Raw genomic sequence first — 27,978 nt, forward strand, 5'->3', positions numbered from 1 at the left:
ATATGGGTGTTGTTCAGGTGAGTCTCGGTAAGGATTAAAGAAAGGGAAGCAATGTGTCGTTTCGGCAAGCCAACTCTCTATATATGGGATCTTCCATTTTTGGGCAATAATTGATGGGTTGATGCCACGTACATTTAATGGAATGTCGAGGTAAGTGAAGTTTGATGTTTGCATTGTTCAAGTTGTTCAGTGGTAACAATTGGGTAGGTCTTGTATGGAGCTGTGTGTGTATGATTTTCTTGTTGGTAGTGAGTGTGGGTCCTTGTGATTTGCATAGGTGGGTTGCTGATAGCTCGTTGGATCTCCTGGCTTAGGTCGGCCTTCATATTTTCTAGGTAAGTCAGTAAAAAAGAGAGTTACCACTTTGGTGCCCCACTGGTCGGAGGATACATATTTTCATGTTTGTGTTACTTGGTGTTATGGTTTTTCATGGTTCCGTCTTCGTTGTTTGATTGTAGGAGGGGGAAACGTGGTTGTATGTTGCTTTAATTGTTGTCGAAGATCTCCTCTGTTGCTGTTTATATATATTTGTGATCGTTTTGTGCCCTTCAGTGGTGGTGGTTGCATTCTGGGTTCAGGCACATCCTTAGTGACACAGAAGTTTGGCCACAGTTTTAGGATGAAAGAGGTGCATCTATTGCCTTTGTACATCCATATTTGGATCAGGACCATGGATTCTGTATTTAGGACAGTATTTGGGGTGGAGGTGAGGGCAGTTTTTTCCCGTTATACCGTGTGTGGACAGGTGCCTTAACAAGTCTACGACATAGGGTGGGATGGGAAAAAGCACAGCGTCCTTGTTGTTGTTGCCGCTGGGGCCAAATTTACAGTTGCCTTGAGCATAGTAAGGCAGGGCAGGGTGTTTGATATGGTGTATGGGTGATTTTTCTATAGCAGAGTGTTGTTGTTGCTGTAGCAGCAGTGAAACTTGACTTGCAACAGCAGAGCTAGCAGGTGGAATCGGGTCAGGTACTGGTGATGTAGTAGCAGAAACAGGCTGTTGTGATAGTGAGTCCTGTGGAATGGGTGGAATGAGGTCAGATGTTTGTTGCTTGACCTGTTGGAGTTGGGTCATTTGGTACACTACATTCATTGACAAGGATTGTTTTTAGTTTTGCCATGTGCGTGTGAATAATAGGAAATATTCTGACAATCTCTTTGTTTTATTTTCTATCTGTTTACAGATCTGTGAAAGGATTGCTTTGCTAATTTTTCAGCTATTTACTGTAAACATAGCTTCATTGTGGTGAGTGTACCAAGCGTATCATTGCAGTGTTCATTTTCAACCCAGTGGCGTTTTTGAATATTATCGGCCATATTCAGTGGGACAGTATTATACACTGTACGTTAGTTATTGATGAAAAGTTTGTGTCGATATATCGGAAATGCGTGGCTATATCTGAGTGGGTGTGGGAGAGTCAGTGTATATAGTACAAATCAGGATGAGCGCTGATTTAATACAGATCAAGAAAAAGAATTGTACTCACGGGGCTAGTTTAGAATAGTCTTGGGTTTAGTTTTGGTTTAAATTCTTTTTCCGGGTTGTATATAAATTTGTATAACTTTATCCTCCGATGGTAGTAGTTAGAGTAGAAGAGTAGAATAGTAGAATGAAGAATTCAAAAGTACTGGACTAAAAACAATGAGAGTTCTGCTGGCTGAGTTGAAATATGCTTCTTGGCTACTGACTTTCACCGGAGCTATAAAAAAGTACGTCTTGTCAGGACGAATGCCCTTACATACACACACACATATATATATATATTATATATATATATATATATAATATATATATACCGGAATATATATATATATATTAATACCGGAATATATATATATATATTAATACCGGAGTATAGTATCTATATAATACCGGTAGTAATATATATTATATATACCGGAGTAAACACATAAATGTGAAACAAGGTGGAAAAAAGAGTAATCAAATACCAGTGGTAGATTAATATGCTTTATTTAAAGCACCATAAAATTCAACATAACCTGTTACTCTGAGTTTCCCGTTGCCGTTCATCGGACAGTTTTTGCTAGAATATATATATATATATATATATATATATATGTACACACATACACACAATTATGTATCATCATTTAACTGCCATCTTCCTTGCTAACGTAGGTTGGACAATCCAATAGGATCAAAACATCTGGAGGACTGCGTTGAGCTCCAATGTCTACTTTAGCATGGTTTCTTTTTAGTGGGGGAAAAAGAGGAAAATAATCAGAATATAATATGAAAGTTGGATGGTACTGACTTCATAAACAAAGGAAGAAAGTCTTTGAAGAAAGTAGTTATAGTTGGACATTCCTTAGCCTCTTACATTGGAAGATAAACATCCAGTGAACTGAGACACTGACCTAGTTTCAATTCCCAGTTTCAATTCCTTGTTTCAATTTCTGCTTGAAGGGAATTAAGAAGTTATCATAAATTTGTATTTCTCTTCCTATAAAATTGTTGTCACGTGCTTCATATAAAACAATGAATATGATAAATATTAAATATCATCATTATCAGTTAGACATCTGTCCTTCTGTGCTGACACATTGTTGCATAGGTCTATTCTATTGTATATCACAATTCCGTTGATCTTCCATTATTTTATTTGTTAAACCCTGCATTCTCATGTCACAGTTGACCATTTCTTCCAGTGACTCATCATTAATATTACTCTTCTCTGTATACCTCCATTATCTCAGTCAGATCTGTCAACGTATAAAATGCATCAAAGACAGAGCAAGGTTAACATTCGATGACTTTGTTGGCTTTGACAGTGCCATATTCCTTTAAGTTCTATTCTATCATGAACGTATCGTATGGAATGAAAATTATGTTCTTGTAGAGATGAATAATCAGAAACCTTACGGAATATTTGTTCCATTTCCAAAACTTAGCACTTGGAAATGTAGAATGTTTAGTGAATTCAAGTTAAAAAGTTACCCAGGTTGGAAGTGCAATATGCTTTCAAGGGGGCGGGGGGGGGACTACAAAATATTAAATAAACAGAACTATTTAACTGTTCTTTGTATTCCTTTTCCCATTCATTTTAGTCATTTTTTAAAGATATATTAGAGCTATTCTCTTGTGTCTGGGGAGAGTCATTCTCTTTTAGTGCCTTATAATCTGACAAACTCACCGGTAAAATTTTCACAGCGTCCTGCAACCTTTTCAATAGTTTATAATCATATCTTTGTAAGTCTGACATGGCTTATAAGTTTTACACAAATGATTAAACTGGTTAAGCAAAATTCTGTTATCATGATGTGGCACTGTTTCTATCCAGATTTCATTCATTACAGTCCAATGTCAAAACCAGTGTACCATGCAAAAAATTGTAAATAAGACAAACTGAAATCATGTGTATCTGTATTAATAGTGATGAGATTATCTCCACCTGATAATCTTGGCTTTACTCGTGTCTTGTACTGTTTATATGTCTTCTCTATAATTTGTTGTAAATTTTGAGATTCTCTGTTATAGAATTAATGTCAGATGTTGGAACTCCATCATTCCTTCAAACATTCAAATTAAAATTTTTTTTATTTTCAGGATGTAAAGAAATGGATTCAGGAAAACATAAAATTGAGGTAATTCAAGCAATAAGCTCATAATTCTGATAAAATATAAGTACATGTGTAGAAGGATTTCAGTTATACTACATAGTGAGTTGAAAAACTTTGGTCAACCGAGATTATCCAAGTAGCTAGTTGACAAAAACTTCTGGGGATGTCAGTAACCCCAAAACAACAAGCAATGAAGATAACTTAAAATTAATTGATTGTTGATTTATACATAAGTCTTTTCACATAATATATTGCAAATATACTAAGTTGCTACACTTCAAAAACTCTTACACTATTAGATCACTGGTGTTATTTATCAATAGCGAAAAAAAGTCAACAGAAGGCTCAAAAAAAATTTGGTTGGCAAAATGAGAATTCATCATTTCTGTATACTTAATTCTTTTAAGACAGCTCTAGTATTAATAATTTTAACAATCAGACTCATTTCTTTTATTGGTGAAAGAAGTTAGAGTTTATGATATCGATTTCTTTCTCTGTTTTGTAAGGATCAGATTGCTGTAAATCAACTCAGTGGGAAATCCATAGTGTCTGCTAATGATACTTCAAATTATACTCATGGATACATGAGAGAGGGATACAGAAAGAGAGAGAGACACACACACACAAAGAGAGAGAGATTTACTCATTTTGGAATTCTACTTTCTGGCAAGAGACTTCACCAAAGTTTGTGTTGAACGTAAAATGACTTCATCATGGATGGTGAATGATAGCCATCTCATCATACATTTATTGTTATATTCACTATATTTATATTTTCATATTTAGTATTAAATATGAGTTAAGGCGGCGAGCTGGCAGAAACATTACCATGCTGGGTGAAATGCTTAGCGGTATTTCGTCTGTCTTTACGTTCTGAGTTCAAATTCCACCAAGGTCGACTTTGCCTTTCATCCTTTCAGGGTCGATTAATTAAGTACCAGTTGCGTACTAGGGTCGTTCTAATCGACTGTCCCCCTACCAAAAATTTTGGGCCCTGTGCCTAGAGTAGAAAAGAATATTAAATATGAGTAAGTCTCAAAGGTTACATCAAATACATACTTTTTGGAGGTTTGGGATGAAGTTCAAAATGTCGTTTTATTGTTATTTAATAATTCAATAGATTCCAGTTTCCTCTGCTTCCAAAGATACTGAGGGGTAAGCAGCAATTAATGCATGAAATACAATATACGGGAAAATGAGATCTTTGTGTTTCTCAGCAAAAGGAATTCAAAGAAGCAAAAATATGAGAAATATAAAACAAAGTCAGTATATTAAGCCATGCGGAAATGGAAGACAACAGAGAGAGGGGGGGGGAGAGGGAAAGAGAAAATTAAGGGAAGGAGATGAGGATTGTCTATGTCTTATTATAGATGGTCATCATGATATTGGATACAAGAAGTGTTAGTAGGTATGGGATTTCTAGCAGAGGAGAGTGGAGATGGGTGGTTGATGTTCATGTGGAACTCAGGTGAAAAAGAAATAAGGAAAGAGTAAATAGCAACAGGTGTGTGTGGAGAGATGTGTGCCACTATACAATATATATATGTGTGAGAGGGTAAGTATAAGATTCAAGCAGTGTGAATATGTATGTGCACTTGTATGTGGTGGATGGAATATGAGGGAAGGAGTTGGATAAAAAAAGAAATAATCTTTAATTCCAGTGGGAGATAATACTTATAAAGGGACAGTTAAGCAAAGTTAAAAAGTGAAAGGAAAAATTTAGGGGAAAATTTACCTTTAGGGGTTGATTCTGGAAAATTCACCTTTAGGGGTTAATTATGGCTGTGGATTGATGCCTTTAAAAAGAAAATCAATCATTGTTCACAAAGACTTTTATTGGATGAATTGGGATATCGGAGAAATCTGTAAACGCCAACAGCATGTTGACCAACTCCGTACACAGGTGTGTGTGTGCATGAAAGTGTGTGCGTGCACATATGTGTATGCATGTGTAAATATTCACTGATGAATACATCCATTAATTTTAATGTTGTACTTGTTTGTCAAATGACTTGATCTGAAGTTGAATGTTGAATCTAAAACAATTGCATCATGGGAAAGTCATAATAGCCATCACATCATGTATACACTATTGATAGAGATGTGAGAGAAATTATCTACTAACTCTTATCTGGATGGAAAAGAGTTTCTAATTTAAGCACAAGACCAGCAATTTTTCGGGGAATGGTTAAATGAGCACCAGCACTTGACTGCTACTTTATTTTATCAAACTCCAAGAGGACAAAAGACAAAGATGGCCTCATCAAAAATTGAACTCAGAATGTTAAGTATCAAAAGTAATATGTTTTAACAATTCTGCCAGCTCATAACTGTACTGCCATTGTTTTTTAAATTTTGAGGAAATTTTAAATAATTGATAATATTTAAGAAAAAAATTCTTTCGCTCAGTGTCTGATACTAATTTGATGTGACCTTTGCATTTGCAGGCAACAGTCACTGACTGTTTTGGTACTTTATTTTAATGACTCCCCAACTCCAGAAAGACAAAATGAAAGGTTGAGCAATGTAAAACTTGAACTCAATATAAATACTTGAAGCTAATACCACATGGTATTTTTTCTGACCCGCTAATGATCTTGTTGTTTACATATTTTAGTCTAATTAGATTTCCTCAGCAAAGCATAGCCTTCATCGGAGCTTGTCACCACATAATTATTATTAATTAAGAACAGTTTTTATGAATTACTATGTTGGCTAATGCTGAGAATACATATATTTTGCTAATCCAGGTAATATCAGGTAATGTTACATAACTATAATAATTATAATTATACATTTTCAAATTTCATAGAAAATGAATGCTAATTTTCAAAATAAAAATATTTTTGAAATTAAAACATAAATTTTAATAGATTTTTCTGATTTGTTTATTTGTAATGAATATATACTATCAATAATGATAATACTGTTTATATATTGAGGAACTACATTAGTAATAATATCTGATACAGTTAACTGTGACAAATACACATACCCAATATTACCTTTCATATGAATTTAGTTGTACAGTAAGCAAGGGGGATAAATCCAATAAGATCAACATTTTCTTTCCTTGGGCAAGAGGGGAACAAATAGAGAGAGAGAGAGAGAGTGATAAAAGGAGACACTACCGGACATCTCATGCAGTTTCTTTTCACACCTACTTAATTCAATTTTTATATTGTTAGTGTGGGGATCTAGTCTAATGGACACAAGAGATGTGTGTATCAGTGGTACCTGGATAGGGTGGAAAGAGAGCAACCAGTTCTGTGGAGCAGAGGCTATTGTAGTAGTGGTAAAAAAGGCAAAGAGAGGACACAGCACAACTATAGGTCAGAATTTAGTGTGTATTGGTAAGTGACTTCATGCCAGTCAGATGAGTCACCTTTTTTTCTTTCTTGATGTGGTCTTATGAGACCTGTATGTGTAAGGGCAGCATCATCCCAGATGTGGAATCACTATTCCCCAGTGTGCCTCATTTTTCTCCATTTACTTCTGATGGCAAAATGTTTCTTTGCTTTTCCTTTTAAGTTTATTTAAAATTAATCATTGTTTTATTCAACTAAATTGAAAGATAAGTATCCATTTCTGTGTATAGATTTATATCTCTATATCTGTGAATATTTGTATTTTTCATTGGAGTTGTTCTTTATCTCTTGATTTTGTCATTTTCCTTTTTCTACCTTCCCCATCACAAATTTACTCCAATTGTTCATTTGGCTTTTGTTTGTCTTTGATAGAAACCTTAGAGACGAAGAGGCATCAAATCCCTGTGATGCATTTGGTGAGGTAAAGTTTGTAGAACATGATCAGAAAATTGCAAAGGTAATTGTTTTAATGCTTTTAAATATTTTTATTGATAATACTTGTCTGTAGAAATTTTATTGAATAATCAGTTCATGATTTCGGCAATGTATTTGTATAGCAGCAACGTTTTAAATGCTTTTTGTGAATGTTTTTACATACCCTTTTCTTTTTTGTACAGTTGGTTTTTATATTTCATATTGGTGTGTATGAATTATTAGTAATACACATACACTTAGTGATTCTGAAAAGAAAGAAGCATAAAAGAGCTATCATTAAAGGTTATTATATGTGGTGATTGTAGTGAAAAAAAGGTCTTCTCAACATGGACTCAACAGAGGATCTAGTCTTTCTAGTTGACAGCACTGAAGAATATAAATGCATGGGAATCTCCATGAACCGTTAGGAACGATTGCTATAATGCTTAAAATACTTGGCTGTATGGGATATGGCTTTGTTACTTCTATAGTGAATCAGATTATAGATGAAGGTGAGATTCCCAGTGAATGACATTACAACATAACAGCCAACTGTTGCAATGGTAAAGCAGATGCTAGAAAAAGATAAATATACAGAAGTATCAAACTGCTGGACAAGGGTACAAAAGTTATGGAAACAACGAATGATCAAGTTATTAGAAGAAAAGTTAGACTAAATGAGATATAGTTTGGTTTGGTTGCTTTCTATAGACAAGTATTAAAAATGCCCAAGAGAAGTATCTGGCTAAAATTGTGTTCAATGACCTGTAGAAAACCTTTGACAGAGATCCTTACTCTCTCTGATCTGGTGGTCAGAGGAAACTGGCAGTTGATAGCCATACAGACCATGTACAGAGGTGCTGTTAGAAATTCCATACAGTGTAATTAGTGCAAATTATAGAAACACAAGTCTTGCAATAGTAGCACAGTGTAAATATTTAATGAAGGTCAAAACAAATATACATGATTAACAATTTAGTCATTTTTATAAAACCTCGGTATGACTAAACTTTCAATCATGGATATTTCTTATGATCTTCAGCGAAAATTTAGACTTATATTACATTCTGGCTCTGTGAAACTCATTGGAATTTGTGTGAACATCCGAAAATTTGATCGTTTAAACAAGTTTTTCCGAATTTTGCTTTGTACATATAAACTTACCCAAACCTTGGATTATTTATTTATTTTTACCACTGATATGCAAAACGTTGTTGAACCAGCTTGATATTTGAATAAATGTATTACAAAATTTTGAAACAATTTGAGATTTAGATGCATTTTCAAATCCCAAATAAATTCTGTCATATATATATAACTTTCTCCAGAATATTCTTATTCTAGCAGATACACTCACAGAGCATCCACCCCCACTACTGTCTTGGTCACATAGGTAACAGAAGCTATCAACTACTTCAAGTTTTTTACCCTGGCATGTGATGGAATCTGTTTTCTGTGCATTTTCGTTGTTTATTGCACTTGTGCAACTTCCACACACAGAAACTATCTTCCCATGTAACTTTCCTTTGATATTGCTGTACCTCTTATGTGTCTATAGCTTACAACAGGTACATCTTATAGATTTTCTACCTACGCCTTTTCTACAGATCAAGCAGGGCCATCTACTCGAAGGGTTTGTGTTTTGTCCGCCTTATATATATATAAATCCTGAAAACACATAAATTCATGAAATGCAAAAAGCAACACAAATCGCTAAAGTGACTTCTAACAATTGCGAAACTTTACACAACAACCACGAAACCAATGGTTAAAAATATAAACGCCCAAACTGTGCAACATACTCCAATCTACTTGAAGGCTCGAATTTCCTTTCCAAACAAGGAGAGAGGGTCACAATTTAAATCAATTTTACTTATGCCTCTGAGAATCTAATTTATGTAATAACCTGCTCGGGTTGTGGACATAACTATATAGAACGAGTATGACATTGAGATGGAGAACCACTCTACATAAAGAACAGATCCGATTCCCGTAATACAGACAGATTCCTTTAAGAGAACACATAGAGAGATGTGCAGGTAACATCAAACCAGATTTCACAGTTTTTCCCTTCTACCAGCGCAACAATACAATTTCTATACAAATAAAGAAAAATTATTCAACGAAAAATACAGAACACATCTAAATATGCACGCATAACCAGCTTTGTTCTCTATACATATTTTGACTCAGGATTGCATTCCCATCACTGTACATATTTCTCCCCACTACTCTAGCTTTTGAAATTTTGTGTATATATTTCCCTCCCCCGGCACTGAAGAATGAACAGTTATCTTCCCTGTCCACAATGATAACGATCACCAATTACCTCCCCTTAGAATTTTATGCTTGTTGAATCATTCATTCATAAACTACACACACATAGATAAAGAAAATACGTAATTAAAATAATTTTAATGTCATGATTAGCTAAAACGAAACCAGTCGACAAACAACATAAAATATATTTTAAAAAAACTAAAACTATGTAAAGTGTGTGCATTTTCCTTCTTTAATTTCTTATATATATTACAGCTTACCACGTGAGGATAATTGAAATTCCACCCTTTCTGTTACTAAATACACACACACACATATATATATATATATATATATATATATAGGCGCAGGAATTACTGTGTAATAAGTAGCTTGCTTATCAACCACATGGTTCCGGGTTCAGTCCCATTGCGAGGCACCTTGGTCAAGTATCTTCTGCTATGGCCTCGGGCCAAGCAAGGCCTGAAAGGAGCTTTGAAAGAAGCCTGTCGTACATATGTATATATATATATATATATATATATATATATATATATATATGAATTTATTATAATTTTTCTATTGAGAAAGGAGCCGGTTCCAACAAAGATACCAGGCTCATCTTCGGGATGTAGTTAACACAGACAAATTCACATTTGGAACTTGAGAAAAGTCTTGCATATTTTTACTGTTCCACTCACAGATTGAACTTGTAATCTACGAATCAGCCAGTCAAAATGCTCTTTCGGAAAATCTCAGTTTATCCAGATTCTCTTTGTATTATGTATGTACGTATGTTCACACGCATGCATGTACTTATGTTTTGTGTCTATGTAATTATTGATTCTTGTATCTACCACTTGGACAATAGTCTATTTATTGTAATGATGTAATGATTATGTCGATCTTAACTGAATTATAATTATTCTCAACGATATACCTCATTGATATTAGAATTTTATTCTGTTGTGGCAGAACTATTGGAATAAGTATTACAAAATAGAACAGAGATTACAGAAAATTTTGTAGAAAATAATTGCATCAAGAAATGGCTAATTCTAAATTTTATATTCATGACTAATTCTAAGGTCTGGCCATATGGTGCCAGAGTAGCTTATATGTAGTTTAGATCCAAGAGAATCTAACCGTTTGATGCTTCGCTCCTGGTATGGCTACTTCATGCAGGAGACAGGACTTCTGACTTACAGACTAACTGTGTCCCACAGTGTGTCGGCACATCGCCAAGATAGCAGGACCATCATCCGTCTGAAGAAACCAGACTGTCCAACATCGGAACAGACACATGCATGTCACCGACCAATGAGTAATCAACTTACGCTACAAAAGACGTGCTACTAAATGGAATGTCTTGTTGCTCATTCGTCCAGGAGAAGCCATTCTGCTATTCCAGGAGTTTCTTCTAGAGAGGCCCCGACGACAGAACAGGTCTCTGTGGTGTGGCATTAGTCGTGCCCAAGTACATCTGCAATTACTCATAGGATGGAACCCGGTGAATGATCGTTTGCTGTCCACCTGTTTTCATCATTGCCTATACCCCACAGACTTCGCAGAGAAGACAGTCAAGGGCGACTACTGCAACCAACTCCAAAAGTTTTAGGACCAGTCCCCACCACGATATCACCCCCCCCCTGACGGACATCAGTGCTGCCATCTATTCTGCCAGGTTCCCTTCGACAAACTTATTCCAGACTCAAACTATTGGTAATTGCCTCCTGCTCCAATGCCGCAACAACAATTTCTATATTGCAGACACATTTTCCTCCAGCAGACTTGATCATCACAGGACTTTGTACAGTCCGGACTGTTAAACACAGAGGGCGATCAACTACATCATCATCTCCGCTGCTAGAGGTCATTTCTCACTAGCTGCCGGCTCTATAGAGGAGATCAACTCGGCATATCTACTATCGATTGCTGGTGGCGACACTCACGTTGAAGTTGCGAGCTGACTCTGTCTCAAAGTACCAGCAATGGCCTGATTCATTTTGTGTCTGTAATCTCAACATTGCCTCAACAGTTGCGTGATTTAACAACAATCACTTCACTTCCGTGTCCAAAAATGAGACTACCAACTGAGAAATTTTCAAATCAAGTGTCAAAAGTTAGAACGTGATGTCCTGGTAAACTCATTACCTCTTCTCAAGCGACCCTTGATCCTACTGTGGAGGTCGTACACAAGTAACTGCTGCAGTGAGGCTCACCTATGCAGTAACACAAATGAAAACAACCAGCCCAACTGGATATGCGACGACTCCATTCAGAAAACTGGGAGAAGTTCTGGGCGGGAGAAGCCGAGCACTTGGATGTAGCAGCAAAGAATAACAAGATCAGTCTGATATTCAATATGCTCCGCAGAGACTGTACCAGTCTCTACTTAAAGACCACCTCAGCGAGGGATACCAATGAAATGTAGACATCGTGGAAACCACCTGCTTCGAACACTGGAAGGAGAACTTCGGCTTTCTCTGTCACGTATCTGTCCAAATCGATCCCAGTCTAACCATCACTGCACACACAGCCCCAACCAACGACACTTGTAGACTCGATCCTGTTAACTCTGATGAAGTCAGTGTCACCCTGAAGAAGATCGAAAACCTCAAACACCCAGGAATCTGCACTGTGGCCGCGGAGATGTTCAAGCCGGATGGAGAAAACATGACTCAATGACTCAGATACATCATCGACCATCTATGGGTATCTGAGCAGCTCCTAAATGACTGAACTCAGAGTATCATCCTCTGCGTCAGAAAGCGGAAGGCAACAAACTCGTCTGCAGCTACCACGGTGGCACCACCCTCCTTTCCATCCCCAGTAAGCCCTTCATCAGGATCTCTTCTTGTCATTAGAAGCACACACCATTCACAATAAGCCAGATTCATACCGTGTTGATCTTCTGCAGACCATACTTTTGCCCTTCGTCTCGTAGTTCAAAGATCTCGGGAGGTCCGCAAAGATCTCCACCTCTACATCGCCTTTATCGACCTTAAGGTGGCTTTGGACACGGTCGACCATGCATCATTCTGGAAAATTCTCGAGCTCGACGGTGTGTCTCCCATGATCACTACCCTGTTCTAGTAGCTCTATAGCAGTACCGAAAGCTGGGTTTAGGTGAACGGGAATGATTCTGACTGGTTCCTCCTCAAGAGCAAGAGACAGGGCTGCGTGGCCGGTCTCGACCTCATCATCTATGTCATCGATTATTTGGTGAGTGAGTTTCTGGCGTGACCTTCTGAAACTACCATCATACCGACCTGGAGTATGAGAACGACACCACCCTATTCAGCAACTCGATTGACGAGCTAAGGGACGCACTGACCATATGCAGAGAATCAGCAAAGCTTGGCTATCAGGTGAGATGGGCGGAGACCATGCTGATGCATGTAGTTGATAGCTCAGACCCTCTTCTTCCCTATTGACCCTGACGTCGTGAAGTTTGTCAACTCCTTCATCTATCTGAGCCCAACAATGGAGATCAATCGCAGATGTGGTTTGGTCACTGGGGTCATGTACTCCCTATGGAAGCCCCTTTGACACCATTATTCTATCTTCCTCAAGACGAAATTCTCTATCTACAACGCATCGGCCCTCGCAAAAGACCTGGCAAAGAAGATTGGTGACGTCGATAGCAGAATATTTGAGAACATCAAATGGTACCATCATGTTTCCAACAAAGAACTGCGTGTGCGCATGCATCAGCCCCCAGCTTCCCACCTCACAGCTATCCATCGAATTCACTGATACGAATGTTTCCTCCATCTCCTGCTATATCCTCCTACCTGGGTTTTACTCCCATTCGATCCTGAAGCTGTAGACTAGGAGAAGCCTCATTATGGCTGGATGTGGTTGGAGTATGTCCAGAATACTGACGTCACCGTGGAGGATGCATTAGGGGCTGCTACGGGACAGCCAGTGATAGAGCACCGCTAGACCTGGTCGGTTCTACGCATGGTGATGTCTCTGTAACCACTTACCTGGGAGGATCTCAACCACAACAAGCAAGAGCTTGAAGCAACCAGACATGGCTAAACTCTACGTATGAGAGAAATATTGAAATCTGTTACAATATTCAACTTATATAACAAGATAATGAACATATAATAAATGATTATGACAATAACATTTATGGCTGATAATCCTTGAAATTGTTGCTTGAATTTTCCTGACTTCCCCTGTGACAGGACAAACCCACAACATTTAAAATACTTAATGTCAAATAACGCAATTCTCAATATTATGAATACAAATGTTAAATCATCACAATGAAATCTGTTCACCAAATTCCCCAGTATTTGAATGTATTTTTCGCATTGTATCAAACATTAGGGAACATTAATTAATTTTTTTTTTTACATATAGTTTGTTCGTGTGGATCACCAAACCCCCATGGATATTATAATTAATTTGATAATATATCATTGGAATTTCTCATGCCAAACTTACTTATTTCTGTGATTGGGGGAAGAGAAGACGTCCAGTTGAATGAACCTACTAAAGAAGCTCTTGGGCACAGTTTAGTTAAAGCTGCAAGAACAACAGGTAAAAAGGTTTTAGCACACTTATTGTGAATACTACTACTACTACTACTACTACTACTACTACTACTACTACTACTAATAATAATAATAATAATAATTCTAACTGGGCCCCATCTGCAAGATCATGCATTGTTTATCTTGATATGAGATCACCATGTCACGCACATACGGTTGTGATGCATGTGCCTGGTGTATCTTATCAGACGAGTAGTCATGATGGGTATACTGGCTTCGTATATTTTACCTCAGTGTCACTTTGATGGCATGCACTGCTCTCTCACACTCAATAATAATAATGATGATGATGAAGCGGCTGGACGTATTCTTCGCTGCACTGAGCTGTCAGCAGCTGAAGACACAGAAACACTAATACAACCCAGCAGGGCAACTGAAAAATAACTCTAAAAGACTGGAATATCTAAAGTTTCATATGAGTATTTTGAATTTCCCTGAAAATAAGTTAAGGGACTTACATATCTAAAGCTTTCGAATACATAAGCAATCAGCTTTAAAACCTTTAATATCTACAACTTCTGTGAATACCTACCATTTCCTCCTTTCCTCCTGAGTATTCGAAAATGTAAACATCCTCTTTATTCCAAGAACACTACAGTTTTCTCTGTTCGGACAGACAAAAGATCATCTCCAGTAAATTTTTAAAATTTCAAATCTTCAATTTTCTGTGAAAAAGTTTTACCTTCCTTTTCTTTCCGTTCCTTTTTCCCTGAATATTTAAAAATATAACCATACTTTTAATGAAGAAAAAAAACACTACAGTTTTCTCTGAACGGACATACAAACGAACACCTCAGAAAATTTAGAAACGTTAATATCTCCAGTTTTGTGTGAACATTTTGTCTTTTCTTCTTCCCTGACTAACAGAATATGTAAACATGTCTTTTATTGTAACAACACAATTAAATGCAAAATAAAAAATTAAGTAAGCACCTGCCAATATATACATACTGCACAACTACAAAAACTGTAAACCACAGCAAAACTGTTTAAAAGAAAAGAAAAATTCCAAAAGAAAAATAAAAATAAATTCGGAAATTCAAAAATCCAACAAGGTGAACATCTCTTCCTCCTACTATTCCCAAAGACTGGAATATCTACAATTTCCTGTGAATATTTTAAATCTCCCTCAAAATAAATAAGCTAGGAAACTTACATACCTACAGCTTTCGAACACACAAACGATCAGCTTTAAAAAAAGACTTTAATATCTACAACTACTGTGTGAATACCTATCCTCCACACCATCTGCCGAATCTATTTATACACCTGTAGAATATGATCTATTCACTAAAATGCTACCCTATTATTTCCTCCAACAATGATATATTTATGATTATATTAAGTACAAGACAAAAGTTGAAAATAAGAACGTTTAGTAAAATCTTTTAATAATAAATGGAAATAGTAATAATGAGAATAACAATGGTAGTGGTGGTGATGTTGATAATGATAAAAATAAAAATTATAATAATATGCTGCAGCTGCTAATACTAAATACTACTAACACTACAATGATACTACAACTACTACTATTATGATAGCACAGGAATCTGAAACCCAACTACCAAACTTACCACTACCCCACCCCTGCTGCTGTTGCTGCAACCACTGCTGCTACTACACATAAAAAAATATAACTGTGATATCAGTGATGATGTAATAATATAATAATAATCATTAATAATAATAATATAAAAAGGAAAGGAATGGGTGGAGCCTCCTCACGGGCTGATTAATGATACATCTAGTGATGGTGTCACAATAAAAACACTGGTAATTGTGCAACCTGATAATCGATACCTCATATGAGCGACAATGAGAAAACAAAATATTGTAAATAACGGTGGTAATTAAACTGAAGCCAATGATGGGGACAGTGGTACACCTGGCGGGCTAAGAGATTCTGGTCTGGCTCCAGCCTGTCGATATCCAGAAAGGGACCACCACACACGGTGTAGATGGAACATGCAAATTAATGCTGTGGTCATGGAGTGTTACTATCTTAGCAGCCCGGTAGATGAATATGGTTCTCAAATTAGGGGTTACCAACAACGTAGGTATTATCATTGGAGAGAAAAGGAATTGTTTCAACTCACGGAATAGAGATTATGTGATCAAGCTAATGCAATAAGGAAAAATCGTTGGTTCACAGAAGTAGAGCTCGAAGCTATCAAAAGATGGGTCATGGAAAATAACAGCAGAGATAACAATGAAAATACAGTTCTTACTAATAAAAGTAATCTCATATCACAGGAAAGGAGAAGTGCAAGTTTACTTGATGAGTGACATATAGATGATCTAAAAGAAGACAATAAAACTAATGGCAACATGACAGATGAAAAAAGGCAATCTACAACAGAATAAATGCAAGACTGCAGGAGAACGATAGCGACATTATTTGCAACCTTAAAAAGGTTGATTGGTGGAAATTGAACCAAGAAACGAAAAATGTCAATGAAATTCTGAAATACATCAGAAAAAACAATGTCACAGAAACAAATAATTTGATTAAAGGCAGCAAGTATTGTTGTAGCAGAAAATGCGTGTGTTGATGTCAAGAAAAAGCAATAAATGGGAGTGTGTGAAAAGAAAGATCCATGGTGGAAAAGAAGAATCCAAGCGGGGTTAGACATGCTCTCGAAGGAAATCTCTATGTTAGACCGAAAAGAGAAAGGGAATCTTAAAAGCAAACAAAAATACAGGGCGCTAAAAAGGAAGTATAATATTGAAAGGAAGGGTCTGAAAGGAGTAACAGAGGAACTCAAACAGTGCCTTGTTGCAAAGAAACTAAAGACGGTAAGATACGACCAAAGAATGAAGGGTTACCAGCAGAATAGGCTATTCAGAGTAGATCAGAAGAGATTCTACAAAGAAATAAATGGAGAGTGTACAAATGAAATGTTGATACCAGATAACATTGAAAGTCAAAGATTTTGGAGTGACATCTGGAGCAAAGACAAGGAGCACAAGAAAGATGCTGAACGGTTGTAAGAACTGAAACAAACAGTAGTCTGTCCAAAACAGGAAGAACTAGTCATTTCAGTTAGGAAAGTGAAGGAAATCAGCAAAAAAAAAAAAAATGAGCAGCTGGAAGGCCCCGGGACCAGATGGAGTTCAAGGCTACTGGATCAAAAGATTTGGTGAATGTCATGCACGAATAGCTGCACAACTCAACACCTTGCTAAATGCTGACGAAGTAACACCAGGGTGGTCGACATTGGGTAGGACAGTGCTGTGCCTGAAAAACATCGAAACAGGCAATACAGTAGACAATTACAGGTCGATATCCTGCTTGCCACTTATGTGGAAGTTATTGACTGGAATACTTGCAGAGTCAATGTATGATCACCTAGAAAAAATGGAGTCCTGCCACATGAGCAGAAGCGTTGCAAGCGTAAGTGCAGAAGTACCAAGGATCAACTCCTGATAGACAAAACTGTACTTAGAGACTACAAGAGAAGGAAAACTAACTTAGCCATGTCATGGATCGACTATCGTAAGGCATACGACATGATCCCACATTCTTGGATTATGGAGTGTATGAACCTATATTGGTATTGCATCGAATGTTAAGCGATTGCTTGGAAAAAGTATGGTGAATTGGAGGAGGGACCTGACAGCATAGAGAAGAAATTTAGGGACAGTAGAAATTAGAAGGGAGGTTAAGCAGTTGTGGTCAATGAAAAAGATGGTAGTAGTCCCAATAATTGTTGTAGCCCTGGGAACAGTGAGCAAAAATCTTGAGAAGTACATGGAACAATAGGGCTGCAATAAGGGTGGAGCATTTGCAGAAAACAGCACTGCTTGGAACCGCTCGACTATTCCTGAAGGTGCTCGAAAAATATGAGGTGTTACGTTAGTTCACTGGTAGTGAACAGCTGACACTGTAGTACATCTCCAGTGTTAGAAGCTGTGCAAAGGCAATAATAATAATGATAATAATAATAATAATAATAATAATAATAATAATAATAATAAGGATCTCTAGGAATGATTAAAAAAGATACTGAAACCTATTTGGAAATGATACCAGGCTTACCATCCCTACAGGAAGTGCTAAAAATCGTATTAACTGGAACAGCTCATGTACTGAGAAGAGCATTATCGCTGTGAAAACAACATCCATTCATGAATTTATTAATTCATTAATTTTTAAATACATATTTTACCTGTGAATTTGCGTGTGTAATCTGAGAATGCATACAATGATCTTCTCTGCCCTGGTGTACGGAAAACACTCGACGAAAAACGGAAGAAAATTTGAAGAAAAAAGGGGGAAAAATAATAATAATAACAAGCCAGTTGTTGAAGGTAAAAATGTTACTATCAACTGTAATTTTCCAGTCAATACCGACAGAAAGATTCAGTATAATCGACCAGACATAGTTAATAAAGACAAGGAAGACAATACTTGTAGTCTAATAGGTTTAAGTGTTCTCACTGATAAAAATATATCTGCAAAGGAATTTGACAAATTAAGTTAATGTAAGTATCTGGAAATTGAAATGAAAAAGTTGTGGCATCTTAAATCAAGGACTGTTCTTGTTATTGTAGGTGCCCTAAGAATGATAGGAAAGAGATGTCAGAAACATTTAGATAATGTCCCAGAAGAACAATGTCTCAGAGATTGTGCTGACAAGTGCTGCCCACATCCTTAGAAAACCCCTATCAATTTAAATGTCTGTGTTGTATTACGTGAAGATATTTCGCTACTGCCCCTGCCACTTCCCCACCCCAAGCTTTCAGTCATTCTGTAAAATCTCATATCCTTCACTCATACTAAGATGCTGGGTGTGTCTCGGCGAGTGATTGTAACAAACACGCCTTTCATATAATAATAATAATTATATACTACTACTACTACTACTACTACTACTACTACTAATAATAATAATAATAATAATAATAATAATAATAATAATAAACTAATGAACCATGTGAGAGTTATTAGGAGGAAAGGTTACTTATCTGGAGTAGAAATATCTCAGATTAGTGAGAGTCTGAGAGACCCTGCAAATGAGCTACAAACGTTGGCTGCAGTTGAAAATAGAGAGGTGGGAGATGAAAGCAGGGAGAAGAGTAGACAGGAAGAAGAGGGGAATAGTGATGGGGCTGTTAAAGATAAGGAACAGGAACATTAAGCAGTGAACTCTGATATTGTGGTGGGTGGACATGCAAGGGAAATGATCCAACTAGATAATGAATTGCTTGAAATTCAAAGACGTCTCACCGAGTTGATGAATGCTCCAGAAAAAAATCCCCATGAATATGAGAAGGGTAGATAGGAGTATGATAAATAAAGTAACACAAAAATAAATACTGTCATACCATCCATCCAGATGGAGGACATAACACAAACAAGGAATCTTCTCCGAGCTATTGCACTACTTGTTGAGGAGAAATTACAGCTTTCTTAAGCAAAAAATGGTGGAGCCAAAGAACCATATTGGGAACGACGCTTTAAAAGGGACATAATGTGAGCAAGGCAAGATCTAGGGAAAATTAAGCAATGGTTAAGAGGAAACTAGAAAAATGGGAAAAAGAAAGACCGAGAAAAATTAGAGAAGAAATATAAAATATGGAAGAACGGGTTTGATGCAGTAATAGAGCAGTTAAAACAGAGGATCATGGCAAAAATCCAAAAGATCAGAAATAAGGAATAAGCCGTTAGAATAAGCAATGAACAGGAATAAGCAGTTAGAGGGGAACATATTGTTCAAAAATAACTAGAAGCAATTCTTTCGAATGTTAGAAGGAGACAATGGTGAAAATGTTGCTCCTGATGCAAATCAAGCCAAGGAGTTCTGGAGCGGATTATGGGGAAACGATGTGGTACATAAAAGGGATGCAATATGGAAAGGAAATATCAAGGCAGAATTACAAGGAGGAAAGAAACAAAGGAATATTGTCATAAGCACAGGTGATGTGAAAGAACAAATGGGTAAAGTGTCTAACTGGAAAGCCCCAAGACCAGATGGGATTCATGGCTTTTGGCCGAAGAGATGCACGCGGTGCAGGAAAGACTAGCAGCCCAATTGAATGAGTGTGTCCATCCCTGTGTGGATGGTGACTGGGAGGACAACACTTATAATAAAAGATAGAAGGGGAATATTGTGGAAAACTACCGTCCCATAGTATGCCTGAGGATAATCTGGAAGATACTCACTGGAATATGTGTGGCAAAGACACACACTTTCCTGGCACAGAAAGAAATACTACCAAAGGAACAAATAGAATGTAGGAAGAGTTCTCAGGGTAGCAAGGATCACCTAATCATAGATAAAACAGTTTTGAAGTATTGTAAAAAGCAACATACAAACATGTATATGGCTTAGATTGACTTCAGGAAGGCATATGATATGGTGCCTCATTCTTGGACCATTGAATGCCTGCAGGTGTTTAGTATTGCTGACAACATCACAAATTTCTTTATGCATAGCATAAAAGATTGGTAAACCAAATTGTACTCAAGTAATGTATTCCTTGGAGAAGTTAATATTAAAAAGGGAATCTTCCAAGGTGACTCGTTCTCACCGTTAGTTTTTGTAATTGCACTAATACTCATAACAATGACACTTAGGAAAGTTAAGATGGGTTACAAATGTGGGAAGAAAGGCCCATCCTTGAACTATCTTCTGTTGCATCACACAACTCCAGCAGCTTGGTTTCCTCCCCATTGCGGGAACCAAATCCAGAGCCACCATCTACACCATGGAATCCCGCTAGATGTTGTCCAATATGATTGTTGAAGTCACCAACAACAAAGAGAAGGTTCCTGTCATTCATCAACAAGATAGTCTATAAGAGGGTGTCATAAAATCGGTCTTTCTGTTCATCAGGTAGCCCTGGCTGAGGAGCATATGCCAAGACAATGGTTGCTAATCCATGTTGCTGAACTAGTCTAAGCTTAAGTATTTTATCACAGACTTTGACTACCTCGATTACCTTATCAACCCATTTCTCTGTAAGGAGTACAGTCAACCCCATCAGCGTTTGCTACTCAGAAAATCTTATACTTGTGTTCTTTGCCTGTGAGGAACCTAACAGAACTTCCTCTTCACCTTACTTCTTGGATACAGCATAAATCAACACGTCTCCGTTCAAGCATCTCAACAATTTCACCAGACCTACCTTTGAATATACCAACATTAAGTGTGCTAACTCTGAAGGTGTGAGAGGTGTGGGACAGCGAGACCCTGGGATGGAGGACAGTAGCATTTTCCATCTGAAAAGGAAGCATTTGAAAGATCTCGTAAACATACAATCGTCTTCAACCTGCATTCACTAACTGTCATTTTATTCGCTATATAATCACTTCATTCAGTAGAAGATAGACACTAGGTAGGGATGGAGGGGGAAGGGAAAGGGAAGCGTTCTGTATAGTAAAGAAAATAATTAGAGAAAACAAAAGAAAGTAAAATATGGAGACAACTAAAGAAATAATTGAAACCAAAAATGTTTAAAAAAGTAAACAAAAGTTGAGTATGGGACGCAACACAATCATTAGCCTAAAATATAACGATGGAAAACAGCTATTATTAGAAAGAATAAATGAATTCTATGAAAACATATATCATTCAAAGAACGAAGTTTCTCAAACAGTAAATTCAAACGAAATGATCTGCATAATCAGTTATTATTTACCTGAGTTCATGATGTCACATCCAGGTAATCCATGTAATAGATGTCAAGTTGGAAATATATGTGTCCCAAATCCAGCATTTCTAAGTTCCACAGCAATGATTTCCATAGTAAAATATATAGAAGGGACAAAAGGGGAGATTCTCGACCGACCAAGCACACAGTGTAAAAGGGTTTCAATAGATGACCATTTCTTTTGATTATTGAACAATACAATTTCCAAGTAACAATAATCAAACCCAATCAAATTTATCAGTATCCTGGAATAATATGGTTGTGAGTTTATTGATTTCATTTTGCAATTATGCATTTTCCGGTTCCGCCCCAATTTGTAACACCTTGGTAACTGTCTTTGATTATACTATGGGATAACCAAAGATTTGTGATTGAGATTGGCAGACCTCATCCATCACTCAGCTTGGTATGTCACTCTGTTTCTTCTCTGACTGAAATAAAAATTCGGATCTATACCTTACACTCTCTATGATGTATGAGGCAGAGGATGTTTAGGATCGATCCCTCAAGAATTGCACAAATCTGAGTATTCCTAATACACTATCTGTCACTAGCATCAATCACTCTGTGAGCACTTAAAGTTATTGGCTACATCCTTCTTGCTTGAGTCCTTCCTCCTCAGGGCCACCTCTCCTCAACTAACATGGCTGGGAAGGGAATTCTCTCAGTATTCTCAGATCCATGCTGAGATATATCTTATTCCATACTTGCATAGGATTTATCTACAAAATACTAGCAGCTGAATCTATTTTATTTGTAATTCCAAAGGATTTATCTCTTCTTTGTAATAATAATTCATTTTGACTTGTTATAAAGGTTTTCTAGCTGAGCTGTTTGTTGCTGTTGAAACCGAGGTCAAGCTTAATTCAACAGACCTATGTTCAAAATCATTCCAGCAATGACCATCTCCAGTTATCAATATAGAATAAAATATGCTGGCTGCCGATGACTATATCTGAAAAAGGCTGAATAAGCATATTGTTGTATTTAGGTTTTTGTTTCTTTCAGTTATGAGTTCAAATTCTGCTTGGGTTGTATTTTTGTTTTACATGTTTTGTCAAGGACTGATTAGAAAATCGATAATTGAGTTCTAGATTGATTCAGTATATCATATCCTTACTTCCATAATGAGGAATATATCAATGATTAGATTAACCGCAGTTAATGACTGGTGCATATTTCATCAAGCTTACACGGACAAAGAGAAAATTCAGCCTTTTTGTGTGAAGCCTGAATGTGACGGAATATAACAAAATGCCATACGGGTATTTTGTCCAAAAACATACTGTAGTTTTAGAATAAGAAATAAATGTTTGAATATAATTATTGATCTCTTGTTTTGCAGATGCCTGGATCATAAGTGAAGGTTTACATAGTGGAGTTGTGAAATATATTGGGGAAGCTATATCTGATAATGAAAATAAAGTGGCTGACATGAAAAAAGTGAAAACCATTGGTATTGCACGGTGGAACTGTGTACAAAACAAAGAATCCCTAGTGAATAAGGAGGTAAATTTTTGTTTCAGTTATTTTCTTTTTTTAACTTTTTATCTAATCTTTTCTCCATATTAACATTAAATATTGATTTATAACATTTTACTGTTAATGTTTGAATGTTTAATATTAATTATTAAGTTTTAACATTTAAACATTAGATTACATCAAGGAATCAAGAAAAGACCCTTATAATTTCCATTCATGTTACAATGCTCATTTTGTGATAAAGGAATTAATATAATATATTCAAGGTTTTTGGTTTTTGTGTGTGTGTTGCTTTTCTATTTTACTTGAAGTGAAAAAGTAAAATGATTGAGTGAATAAGGTGTTAGATTACCAGACCTTAGAGAATGAGTTCTATTCTACTTCAGGTATTTCATTGTTTCTGGGAAAAATACCATATTCTACATAGCCTCAGTTTCCTTAGTTATCAAGAATAAACACATCAGTTTGGCAGTGTTCCGTCTCTTCTCAAATATTATCAATCATCTTGGTCGCTTGTTTGACATTGGATCTAGTTTCTGGTTCTGCTTAGAATTTGTGTGCAATGGACATAACTCAAAAATTAATTCGTTTGTCTAGATTTACTATTTCTAAGAGATTAAAGGAGTATGTGGTTATATAGCAGAGAACTCTTGCTAAATACAGCAGGAGCCTGGTTCTATGAGCATTATCTCAGGAGCCTTATTTGTTTTTGTTGATTCTTGGGATTCAGTCATATTATTTACATGAATCAAAGTAGTAAAAATAAAGACAACACATGACTTGTAGCTTTTTAATCTCTAACCACCACCTGTTTCAGAAATCCTTCAAAGACCCTAGATACTTCACTTTTCCCTTTGTCTAAGTTAGAAATATTATAACAATGAAAATATAAAAAGAAAGAGGTACCTTGAGGACTGTAGGAAATTTGAATTAAACTGGGGAATATGCTAGGTGGAGAAGAACTTTGTAGCCAAGTTTCCTCAACTTCTGGAGCATCATTAGTGAAACCTATGGCCGAGCATTGTCACGAAGAATGATTGGCTCTCTTCTGTTGCCTTGTCTGGAACGGAGTAGTAGCAGTTTTTTGTTCATTTTGCGTAAAAAGTAAGCAACATTTTAAATCATGAAGAATTTGTACTGGATTTTTTTCAGAGTTTTGAATTATTTAAAGCACTTTATTGCAATTGTATGATAATATAGACATAGACTTAACCAAATGCAACGGTAAATTAACATTGATATTTCTTTAGCCGTTGTCAGAATCATCTGAAATGGAGTTGTCAATGCGCGATATTCAAGCAAGTTTGCTATTCAACTTCAAAATTGGATGCAAAGCAGCTGAAACTGCTTGTGATATCAACGAAACATTTGTTGAGTTGTCATCTCGAAAATAGTTTAAACGATTTTGCAGTGGAGACTAGGGCCTTGAAGATTGTGAGCGTAGCCCATCTGTCATCGATTACAGTAAATTAAAGACCGTCATTGAGAAAGATCCCTGTACAACGACCTGAGAACTAGCACGTGAACTTCACGTTAACCAGAAAACTGTTTGAAACCATTTGTATGCAATCGAAAAATCAATAAAGCTCGACAAATGAGTACCACACGATTTGAATGAATATCAGGAAATGTACAGATATGAAATTTGTTCGTTGTTTCTTCTCCGTAACCAGACCGAACCATTTTTCAACCATATTGTAACTTGTAAGAAAAGTAGATTCTGTACAATTAAAAAGAAGTCTTTGCAGTGGTCGGAGAGTAATATGGAGTACTAAAACATTTCCTAAACCTGAGCTCTTCACATGGTTATAGTGACTGTTTTGTTGGTCACTGATGGAGTCATCCCCTTATAATTTCTTTAAACCCGGAAAAATCATTAACTTAGACAACAGTCGATCAAAATCAGGTCCTTCAATACTTGTTGAATTTTTGAACACACTTAAATCCATTGGGATGCTACCGCATAGCTTGACATTAAAACTGGGTGCTCCCATTATGTTGCATAAGAATCTTGACCCATTTAGCCTGTGTAATGGAACTCACTTAATTGTTACTTCCAAGAAGCCCCATGTCCTTCAGGCAACAATCATAACAGGTAGTCACAAAGAAGAAAATGTCCTTATTTCAAAAATTCCTCTCGTACCTACAGATGTTCCATTTGAATTTAAGAGGCTTCAGTTTCTAGTCAAACTAAGTTTTGGTATTTCAGTTAACAAATATCAGAGTCAATCCCTCAAAGTAGTTGGACTTGATCTCTCCACTACAAACTTCTCCCACGTCCAACCTTTGTTACTCCCTTGCGAGTTGGAAGCAGCAATAATTATTTCAACACCAACAAAAAATGGCACAGTGAATATTGTTTACCCTGAGGTGCTTCGGCATTGACAGATTTTCAGTTCAAAATTCTATTAACATTACAATTTGTATATATTATTGTTTACTAATGTAAATAAGAAATGCAATAACCCAGACAACGTCGGTCATTCAGCTAGCATACACACGCACACACACATACATATAAACACACGTATACATAATTATATATATACATGCCTTCATATATATGGATATTTATATATATATATAAATAAAATAAGAGGCTTCCAAAGAGGAAAGCCTTGTGCTAGAAAGAACAGTAGAAAAACTCAAATCACCAAATAAAGATAAATTCTTGAAAGGAATGAAAATTAAAACGTTTACCATCTCAATTATTTCCCAGGCCATGGTTTCTAACTATTTCCAGCAAAAAAATATTCACTGAAGGTCAGTTTTATCAGTGGGACAGCCTTTAGATTTCAAATATACACACAGCCAGTTCCACATGTAAAACTAACTGCCTGTATATCCTAACTTTCCAGATCACTGCGCAGACACAGATTATACCCGGCGACAGAGAGGATGCCGATAAAAATTTCGAACAAATTTCTCAAGGAATAAACATAATAAATATCAATAGGGTAATAAGAAATTATTATTACCAGTGGCCTAGCACAAAAACGAATTAGTCATTAGACTATATATTATTCACATAGAAATATAATGTCGCCGGGTATAATCTGCGTCTGCGCAGTGGTCTGAAAAGTTAGGATGTACAGGCAGTTAGTTTTACATGTGGATCTGGCTGTGTGTATATTTGAAATCTAAAGGCTGTCCCACTGATGAAACTGGCCTTCAACAAATATTTTTTTGCTGGAAATAGTTAGAAACCATGGTCTGGGAAATAATTGAGATCGTAAACGTTTTTAATTTTCATTACTTTCGAGAATTTATCCTTATTTGGTGGTTTAAGTTGTTCTACTGCTCTTTCTAGCACAAGGCTTTCCTCTTTGGAAGCCTCTTATTGTATTTCTATTGTATTTCAGAGGTAAGTGTTGGTCGAATATAGAGCGGAATTTGAAATTAAATGAAAGACAATGGAGAGATTATGCATTCTCTTTACCTTGTCATTTATTTTTCAACGCACTTTTTTATATACACTTATACATGTGTATATATGTAAGTGCATACGCATGTGTGTATGTGTGGTATGGTGTGTGTGTGTGTGTGTGCAAAGGCACACGTCTTAGTGGCTAAGTGCTTTGCGTATTTGACTCACAATCGTAAGGTTGTGAGATCGAGTCAGAGCAGCGCGTTGTGTCCTTGGACAAGATACTTTATTTCACGTTGATCCGGTCCACTCAGCTGATAAAAATGAGTTGTACTTGTAACACCTTGTCACATTGTGTGTTCTGCTTCATCTTCAAGAGAACAATGTTAGGGATGTGCGTGTCTGTGGAGTGCTCAGCCACTTGCACGTTAATTTCAAGACCATGCTGTTCTGTCGATCGGATCAACTTCTTATCGTATCCAACAGAGTGCCAGTTCTATAGGCATATATGTGTTTGTGCGTGTGTGTGAGTGCATTCATATATGTATGTATATGTATATGCATATATGAATCTATATATCTGTGGAATGGTGTATGAATGTATGTGTGTGTAGGGGAGGCGTGATTATGCATCTGTATAGCAATTCATTAGAGTTCCTCTTTCTAATGTCTGGGAACATCAAAATCTCCCCACCAACACTTTCAGTATAACTCAATCTATATTCTGATACTCTCTCTTTTTCTCCCCTTTCTCTTTTTCCACTCTCTCTCTTTCTCTCTCTCTCTCCTCTCTCTTCTCTCTCTCTCTCTCTCTCTCTCTCTCTCTCGTATATTTTTCTGTGTCAGAACAAACGCAATAAATATATTTTTAGACCATAATGATTTTTATAATAAAATATATATATATATAAAACTAAAATTTCGATTTAATTTCCAGGGATTGTGGCCTGCAAACTATTCTAATGGAGGAGAGTACGCCTTGGATCCTAATCATACACATTTTATCCTTGTTGATGATGGTACCAACGACACTTCTGGGGTAGAACTTGAATTCAAAAAACAGTTAGAAGATACTATTTTACAAATCAAAAGGCAAAGTAAGTTGTTATTAGAGAAATAAAACCATAAAATATAGACCGGAAATGAAATATTAAGGATAACTGGTTAAGTTTATATATACATCATATTAATTTACTCTCTTTAATAGCAAACCAGTCTTTTATTGGTTATAGTTAGGTTATTATTAATAGTTAACATCTAAACAATTCTATTCTTC

At 36.4% G+C, this 27,978-nt stretch overlaps 2 protein-coding genes across 3 annotated transcripts in view; one reads left to right on the plus strand and one right to left on the minus strand.

Moving 5' to 3' along the window:
- The window catches only part of LOC115221043, a 336,595-nt gene that overhangs the window by 195,908 nt on the left and 112,709 nt on the right, over positions 1–27,978 (minus strand). The gene's annotated exons all lie outside the window — the stretch shown is intronic.
- Positions 1–27,978, plus strand: part of LOC115220995 (transient receptor potential cation channel subfamily M member-like 2) — a 47,090-nt gene that overhangs the window by 18,566 nt on the left and 546 nt on the right. For both annotated transcript variants that reach the window (XM_029791214.2, XM_029791213.2), the window contains exons 5-9: positions 3,569–3,606; positions 7,323–7,407; positions 14,001–14,180; positions 23,199–23,362; positions 27,640–27,803. In XM_029791214.2, the coding sequence (XP_029647074.1) occupies positions 3,569–3,606; positions 7,323–7,407; positions 14,001–14,096 (219 nt within the window). In that variant the 3' untranslated portion in view covers positions 14,097–14,180; positions 23,199–23,362; positions 27,640–27,803. The remainder of the gene's footprint in view (positions 1–3,568; positions 3,607–7,322; positions 7,408–14,000; positions 14,181–23,198; positions 23,363–27,639; positions 27,804–27,978) is intronic.

The sequence above is a fragment of the Octopus sinensis genome, linkage group LG17, assembly GCF_006345805.1.
Source record: "Octopus sinensis linkage group LG17, ASM634580v1, whole genome shotgun sequence".
Lineage (NCBI taxonomy): Eukaryota > Metazoa > Mollusca > Cephalopoda > Octopoda > Octopodidae > Octopus > Octopus sinensis.